This window comes from Equus asinus, chromosome X, assembly GCF_041296235.1.
Source record: "Equus asinus isolate D_3611 breed Donkey chromosome X, EquAss-T2T_v2, whole genome shotgun sequence".
Lineage (NCBI taxonomy): Eukaryota > Metazoa > Chordata > Mammalia > Perissodactyla > Equidae > Equus > Equus asinus.
Genome location: NC_091820.1, coordinates 96908152 through 96916887, shown reverse-complemented (window position 1 = coordinate 96916887; position 8736 = coordinate 96908152). Strand labels below are relative to the sequence as shown.

Below are 8736 nucleotides of genomic sequence, written 5' to 3'. Positions count from 1 at the left end.
TGGAACTGTAAGTATCAAAGAGCTCTGCCTTTCATCTATCCGAGTGTCATTGTGTTGTGTCTGGCCATCAAAAGTATGAGTGGGATGGCGTGGCCATGACTCTTGGAAAACTTCTTGGAGGGTCTCTCTCGGTTTACTAATTAGTCCGAACCACTGCAAGAGTGGCTTGGAATGGAACTACCGCCTGTTGGCAAGCATGCACTTTAGATTTGTTGCTTGCTGCTGCGTCTGTGGATGGTTGCCACATCTCTCCTTACCCAAATTTCCTCAGCATCAGAGTTTCTAAAACAAACCCTGCTAATTGGCTAAACTCAGGGACTGGATATTACCCTGGGTGGGGGCCTAACCTAGGACGACAGGAGTGATAGGCCACTAGAGCCACACTTTCTGGGATCAGGTGTTCCAGTGTGTTTCCAGTCATAGCCTGTTTTTGGCAGAGGCTTGTTGCAGGGTCTCATCACTTCTTTGATAATAGTGCTTATTATTATTTGGGACAGAACCATAGTTTGCCTGTGTGTTTTAGGCAACCCTTGTGGAAGAAGGTGTAGGTTGGTCTCCCCTACAGTAGAGAAATGGCAGCCTGGTCACAACGTCAATGTTGCTCAAAGGGGTTAGCAGCCTACCTGTCTCCTTTGCTGCTGCATAACTCACTGCTATTACCAGTGAACTTCAAGCTCTTTAGACCCTCAGGGGTATCATGGGCTCTATCCATGGAGACAGTAGCTCAATGTTTAATCCAAAGGGTTCTCTGGGAGAAGGGAACAAATACGTCATACCTACACACATATCTAGAACACCTGCAGAAGTTACTCAATTGCTTAAATAATGTCAGACCCCTAGCCAGTGTGCTTGGGACTTAGTAAGTGCCGGTGCATATCAACATGCAAAGAAACTGATACTAAAGAAAGGAGGGCTAACTGCGATGTCCCAAGGTACAGTTCTCTAGGTTTAAACCCTAATCCCTGGGAGGTAGACTAGGAAGCCTTGGAAGGAGAAACAGCTGCCTATGAGGCAGGCCAGCAGGCCACTCCTCCCATTCCTTGTAACTTCTAGAAGTTCTTCATTATGAGTTATCAGACAGATGCAAAAACTAAAAACCATGGCTTTGGACAGTTAGAAGCCCAAAACCAAAGAAAGAAAGGAAGGAAGGAAGGGAGGGAGGGAAAAAAGAAAGGAGAGAAGGTAAAAAAAAAAAAGAATAAAAAACCCTAAATGTAGGAGGAAGAAATTAAATAAATAAGTAAATAATACTATATATATATAGCTATATTGCTGTAGACTTAATGTTTGTATTTCCCCAAAATTCATATGTTGAAACTTAATCTCCAATGTGATGGTATTTGGAGGTGGGGTGTTTGAGAGATGATTAAGTCATGAGAGTAGAGCCCTAATGAATGGGATTAGTGCCCTTATAAAAGAGGGCCCAGAGAGCTCCCGTGCCCTTTCCCTGTGTGAAGACGCAGAACCTTTAACAAAAAGGTTAAAAGTGCACAGATTTGCCTTTGTCCATCTACAACACAGGTTCTGAATTAACTTTAACATTTGGCAAAATGGATCAATTGACAAAGCTTCATGGATTTAATCTATACTGGGGTTCAAATGACAGTTATTTCTAGGAATCCCACTAAATTTAAAAATGGTACTCCCTATAACCTTAGGGTGGTTGACTTAAACAACAGAAATATATTTTATCACATTTCTGGAGACTGGAAATCCCAAATCAAGGTGCCAGCAGGATTGATGTCTAGTGAGGCCTTCTCCTTTTGGGTTGCAGATTTTCACCTTCTCACTATGTGCTCACATAACTTTGTGCTCATGCAGAGAGAGAGGGAGAGAAAGAGAGGGCTCTTTCACGTCTCTTTTTATAAGGACACTAAGCCTATCAGATCAAGGCCCCACTCTTATGACCTCACTTAACCTCAATTATTTATTTACTTCAAATACAGCCACAGTGGAGTTTAGGCCTTCAGTATATGAATTTTCAAAGGACATAAACATTCTTTCCGTAACACCTACAGTAATAAAGACAATGTGGTACTGGCATAAAGGCAGATATATAAACCAATGGAATGAAATTGAGATCCCAGAAACAACCCCTCACATATATGATCCAATGGTTTTTGATACGGATGCCAAGACCATTCAATGGGGAAAGGATAGTCTCTTCAACAAATGGTGCTGAGAAAACTGGATATCCACATGCAAAAGAATAAAGTTGTATTCTTACCTTACACTATATACAAAAATTAACTCAAAATGAACCAAAGAGCTAAATGCAAGAGCTAAAAATAGAAAACTCTTAGAAGAAAACATAAGAGGAAAGCTTCATGACATTAAATTTGGAAATGATTTCTTGGATATGCCACCAAAAGCACAGGCAACAAAAAAACCCAAATAGACAAATTAGACTTCGTCAAAACTGAACTTTTGTTCACCAAAGAGTGAAAAGGCAACCCATGGAATGGGAGAAAATATTTACAAATTATATATATGATAAGGGATTAATATCTAGAATATATAAAGAAATTCTACAACTCAACAGTAACAAAACAACAACCCAATTCAAAAATGGGCAAAAGACTTGAATAGATATTTCTTCAAAGAAGATATATAAATATCCAATAAGCACATGAAAAGGTACTCAATATCATTAGTCAGTAGAAAAATGCAAATCAAAACCACTTCTCACCCAACAGAATTACAAAAAAAAAAGAAAGAAAGAAATTAGCCATTGTTTTCAAGAATGTGGAGAAATTAGAACATTCATACGTTGCTAGTAAGAATGCAAAATTTTGCAGCCACTGTGGAACACGGTTTGGCAGTTCATCAGAAACTTAAACATAGAATTACCATATAACCCAGCAATTCCATTCCTACATATTTATCCAAGAGAAAAGAAAACATACATCAACACAAAAACTTACACACAAATGTTTAAGGCAGCACTATTCACAACGGTCAAAAGGTGGAAACAACCCAAGTATTCATCAATGTTTGAATGAATAAACTCCAAATATGATATAGACATACAATGAAATATTATGCAGCTGTAAAAATGAATGAAATACTGTACATGTTACAATGTGGATGAACCCTGAAGACATTATGCCAAGTGAAAAAAGCCAGACACAAAAGGTTACATATTGTAGGGTTCCATTTATAAGAAATATCCAAAATAGATAATTCCATAGAGACAGAAAGCAGATTAGTTATTGCTAGGGACTGGGGGAAGGGAAGAACTGAAAGCGACTGCTTAATGGATACAGGGTCTCCTCTGGAGTTAATGAAATGTTTTGGAACTAGGTAGAGGTGATGGTTTCACAACAATGTGAATGTACTATGTGCCAATGAGTTGTGCACTTTAAAATGGTTAATTTTTACGTTATGTTAATTTCTCCAAAAAAATATAGTCCTAGTTGAAAAAAGATGTATATAAAAGTACATTCTCCAGGCCATTTGGCCTTCCATTTTTTTAATATTTCATGCCCCTTTGAGCATCTCATGAAAGCAACGGATCTTATCCCAGGTAAATGTACGCACTCAGTAAAAATGTACATATCCTATCCCTCCCCCAGCACACACACGCACATTTTGAACATAATTCCAGGGGATCCATAGGTTTCTTTGGTTAAGAATGCCTGATTCAAGAAGTAAGTGCTCTCTTTTTAACATAGCTCAGCTGCTATTTGTCTCTTCCCCTTCCAGTCTCATTTCCAAGCAGCTTCCTCTCCTTCTCCTCTCTGTCTTTTCTCTACCTGGTAGCTTCTGCTTCTTCATGATATCAGTGTTTCCCAGATTCCTAGGCTGCAGATCTTCTTTTCATTAGTGTACACACTCTACTATCTCTTAAATGTATGCAATCTTGCATACCATTTCAGGTGGTCCACAGACTTCTTCAATTGAGAACACCTGGTCTAGGTCAATCAGTATCGTCAGCATGTAAGAGTTCCTTAGACACTGGCCTAAATCTGGCTGAGAGGCCATGAGGGTGGGTGTGGACAGGCAGTTGAGACACCCAGCAGGCTGCACCTCCTATGTCAGGTGGTAGGCTGCAGGTAAGGTCAAGGAAGCTTCCACTAGGCACTGCGAATTAAGGGCAGAGGGCAGGCAGGTCTGGAGGCTCTCTTTTCAACAACCACTTCTCCAGGCTCTATGGAAACCCACTGCTGCAGGGGTCTGGAGAGGATCCGTTCTGGTTTCCAGTTGTCAGAACAGTATTCCTATCTCAGTTGGGGTTGAGTTACCCCTGTGGGAATTTGCGAGAGGGAGGGAAGGAGCCAAAGGCATTTACTCAGGTCACCAACTTGGTCACCTCTCCATGTATATTTTTGGAGTGAGCAACAGTCAGGTGCTTGAACGCAAAGGATGAGAGGCTCTGGAAAGTGAGAAGGGGGCAGGAAACAGCATATTCCTCTCCTCTTGACAGGGCAGGGAAGATCAGACCATGTCTGCATCCCTCAGATCTTCAGCTGCCTTTGTCTACAGCTAAATCTCTCAATGAAAATAGCCATGGCCAAATTTTCAGGACTGATATTGTGTCAGCCATCAAATTCCAGTAAGTCTGCTCAGCACTAAGCAATTGTTTGGGAACATTAAATACATGGTTTTTAGTAGAACATGACAGAACCAGCTATTTATGAAAATTAAAAAATAATTTCTTTTTTATGTAGCCAATTGAATCCACTTTCTATACAGTAAAATTTAATGTTATTAACTTAATTTGGTCTCAGAATTTGGGAATCTTGGTTTTTTCTTCTATCTTAAACACAGTCTGTCTCTCAAATGGAAATAGCTTTAGTTTTTTGCTTATAAGAATAACCCATGCTGAGGGGAGTAAATTAAATAAAACTGAAAAAAAAATTATTTAGAAGAAAATAAAATCCCTATTTCAACTACCCTGCTTTCCTACCTGACAATCCACCCTACACTTATTATGTGAAGGTATGCAGGACAGGAGGTAAGAGCAGTGGCTGAGCGGAGAAGTAGATTGAGGGGATAGGTGCTTTGAGATCAAAGGTGAGAAAGAAAAACATTTCTGAGAACGTACCAATGACCAGTAATCCCAGGAAAAGGTGCAGCACCTCCCTGATAAGACAGAACAAATACATACCACAGGGAGAAGGGGCCACATTTGACCTTTGCTATTTGCAAAAACCAAAATGAGTGACAGAGCCTCAGGCAGTGAGGGGAGAGGGCGGAAGGGGGGCGAGGCGGAAGGGGGCTAGTGAAGGGAAGAAGTGGGCTGGCTCCTGACGCACTTTCTACCGGCGGGAGGGGAACTAGGGACCCGAGCCCACTGGTGACGTTTCCCTCACGTGATCAGGAGCCGACGTGTGCACAAGTCCCTCTCCTCCAGGTACCAGCTCCGTATTTCCGTGGAGGAAGATAGATTTCGGACTGAGAGACTGAGGGGGCAACTGCCCTATAGCCCTGCAGGTTGGTGCAAGCCGGAGGGGGCGGGGACACCTGGGTTAGTGGTGGTAACAGCCAGAGGCTACACAGAATTTGGTCTGCTTTCCAGATGCCATCCCTTTCCCATCCCCATTCATTTTGGCGCAGAAAATTGCGTGAGTGTTGGGGAAAGATCTGGGTACCATCTCTTATTTCCCTGGATAAGTGCAGGCTTACGGCGGAAAGAAATGTGAGGAAAAGGAAGCATCTCCCCAGGATGGCTACAAATCCACCACCGCCTGCGGACCCCTGGGGTGGGGGTGGCAGAGAGCAAAGACTAGAGAAGATCCAGGAGTGGGTTCTCTCTACCCCTTCTCCGATGCCCATCCTTTTGGTGCAAGAAATGAAGGATTTTGTGGGAGAAGATGGAGAGGGGCCAGAGGCTGAGAATGGGTACCAGCTGGGATCTCCTAGGAGGCAGGCAGGCTATCGGGATGTCTGATGGAGAGAGAGGGCCCCGGGGCGGGGGATGGTGAGGACATGGCCTGATCTCTGCAGGGCGGCAGAAGGAGGGCACAGCCTGTGAGCCTGGGATGGAGAGGGGAGACCCCTGGCTAGGCCTGTATTCTCTATATCTCTTTTCCACCTTCCATCCATTTTGGAGCTGGAAATGGTGGGCTGGGGGGTGGGTGGGGGGCAGAGGAGTGGAGGGAGGAAGGGCGAAGGAGGGGGGCAGAGGTTCTGTCTGGAGATCAGTTCCCTATTGTGGAAAAGTGGCTTCTGAACTAGGGAGGGTTGAGACAAGGTAACATGGACCAAAAAATTTTACTGTTTGGAAATAATTTGTCTGTTGTGTTGCAGAAAAATGTGGTCTTTCTGTGTATATGGAGAGGGAGGGGGTGGCAGGAATGCTCTGGACATTTCTGCCCTGGCCCCTGACTCTACCAGCACCATTTTAAGAGAAGGGATAGGCTTTGTGCAATCTGGGCACCCTGGGGTGGGGGTAGGGGGTTGTGCTTTCTGAACATCCCTGTCCTGAACCTCACTCATTTTAGTGCAAGCAAAAGCGAGGTAGAAATTTGGAAGGAGGATTCAGAAACACTTTGGAAATAATCTTTTTCTGCCATTGCCCAGTGGTAGAAAAATGGAGGCTGTTTTGACAACTAGAGTCCGAAAAGAATCAGTGTCCCAGTTGCCACTCATTCACTTCTCAGTCCTTCATTGACTATGTTTCCTGTCTCTCTACAGGTCTTCGGGTCTGTGGTTGTAGGCACCAACCCAGACAAGAAAAGGAAAGACCTGCAGGATCAGCGCAGGTCAGTGGGAGAGGGCAACTGCCCGAGGATCCCTAGGAGTAGGAGTGACTTATGCCTGAGCAGAAGATGGAGAGGCCACTAGCTGCCACCCCTCCTCCAAGCCTCTCTATTGCAGTCTCAGAATACATGGCCTCTGTCTAGATGCTAAGGAAACATGGTGCTTGATGGCTGGTGAGGATAGAAGGGAGAACAAAGAAGTGAGAGACTCTGTGAAGCCTCTTGAGGATATTAGAGTAGCCCTAAAATCTGAGAACTGGCCATTGTTCTGCTGTGTCTGCAGTTCGATAAGTCTTACAACTGCAGGCAAGGGAAAAAAGGAACTGGCCAGGGTTCCTGTAGGTCAGTGTAAGTTGAGACTACTCAGTTAAAATTGTTATGGGCATAGACAAGGTCAGAGCAAAGTTTAGGGACAAATCTACTCTTATACACTTCTCAGCACACCCCACTTAAATGTAGGGAGAAGCATCTGTGGAAGTTTCTGCAAGGTTAGCTCATGTAAACATGTGTGAAAAGGAAAGAAAAAAATGTGTGGGTGGGAGTGCACTTGGAAGTTGGGAAAGAGTGGGGAAAACCTCAAATCATAAAGGCAAGTACTATCAGGACCCGTATTCTACCACCTAAGTCCTCAATCTCTTTTGTTTCCTCTTTGTCTCCTAGGACAGGCAAAGGAGGGAAAATTTCAACATGGAAAGGGTCGACAAAGAAAATGAAGGAAAGCCAGAAAATCAAGGAAACTCAGAAAATGAGGGAAAGCCAGAAGATGAAGTAGATACAGAAGATGAAGGAAAGTCAGATGAGGAAGGAAAGCCGGCAGTGGAGGGGCAGCCAGGGCACCAGGGAAAGCCCCAGAATGAGGGACAGCCAGATGATGAGGCACAACCAGAAGATGAGGGAAAGCAGGACAAGCAGGGCAAGTCCGAAGATGAGGGAAAACCACAGGGCGGCGAGGGCAAGCGAGAATCCCAGGCAAAGCCAGAGAGCGAGCGGCGGGCTGCCGAAAAGCGCCCGGCTGAAGATTATGTGCCCCGGAAAGCAAAAAGGAAAACCGACAGGGGGACGGACGACTCCCCCAAGGACTATCAGGAGGACCTACAGGAAAGGCATTTGGGCAGTGAGGAGATGATGAGAGAATGTGGAGATATGTCAAGGGCTCAGGAAGAGCTAAGGAAAAAACAGAAAATGGGTGGTTTTCATTGGATGCAAAGAGATGTACAGGATCCATTTGCCCCAAGGGGTCAACGAGGTGTCAGGGGAGTGAGGGGCGGAGGTCGGGGCCAGAAGGACTTTGAAGACGTTCCATATGTTTAATGCCTGTGGCCTTGATTCTGATTTCTCTGATGGGAATATTGCCAACCCTGCTTTCCCTGGCAGGCATTTGCCAGGCTATGTGCTTTAACCTTAAGCTGATACTTTGCTTTAGGTGTCACTCTTGTTACCAGCAGCCTTTTGATCCAACTACAGTGCTCTGTCTGTCAGTGGGGGATTTTCACCCATGTGCATGGAAGAGTTGTTCATGGTACACTGTAAAATAACAATAAAGAAAAAACAGTTTTCAGAACCGCATGTACAGCATCAGCCCATTTTTGGAAAAAAAAAGTTGCATAATACATCCATGCACAGGGAAAACTATGAAACTGAGTAGACTAAAAGAGAAATGATGGTTTTCTCTGTGTGCTGGCATTGGAGGAGATTATCCTTTCTCTGATCTGTACTTTTTTCCCTAAAAAGCACAGATGACTTTTGTCATAAAATAAATTTAAAAAGATTAAAAAATAGAAAAATACATACCAAGCAATCAAAATAACTGTTCAGTGAGCTTATGAAGGCGGTGGCGACACATTCTTGGTGTCAGGATGTAAAATGATGTATAAAACTCACATCACCTCTGGGACTCAAAGCTAGAGGAATCCATCTGGTGGTTATTACAGATCCGCTGCTGTAAGGAACAGTCTTGTCATCTGTGAAATGGGGATAAAACTTTCCTTGCAAGGCTATGGAGAGGATCAGATGAGGTCCTGAGTGTGTGAAC

General features: G+C 43.9%; 1 protein-coding gene across 1 annotated transcript; it reads left to right on the top strand.

The window, feature by feature from the left end:
• The first annotated feature begins 5303 nt into the window (after positions 1 to 5303).
• Positions 5304 to 8454, top strand: TCEAL5 (transcription elongation factor A like 5). The gene is made up of 3 exons (XM_044764116.2): positions 5304 to 5436; positions 6640 to 6707; positions 7365 to 8454. Exon 3 carries the CDS (start codon positions 7392 to 7394, stop codon positions 8013 to 8015), a length of 624 nt encoding a protein of 207 aa, XP_044620051.1. The 5' UTR covers positions 5304 to 5436; positions 6640 to 6707; positions 7365 to 7391; the 3' UTR covers positions 8016 to 8454.
• Positions 8455 to 8736: the final 282 nt, after the last annotated feature.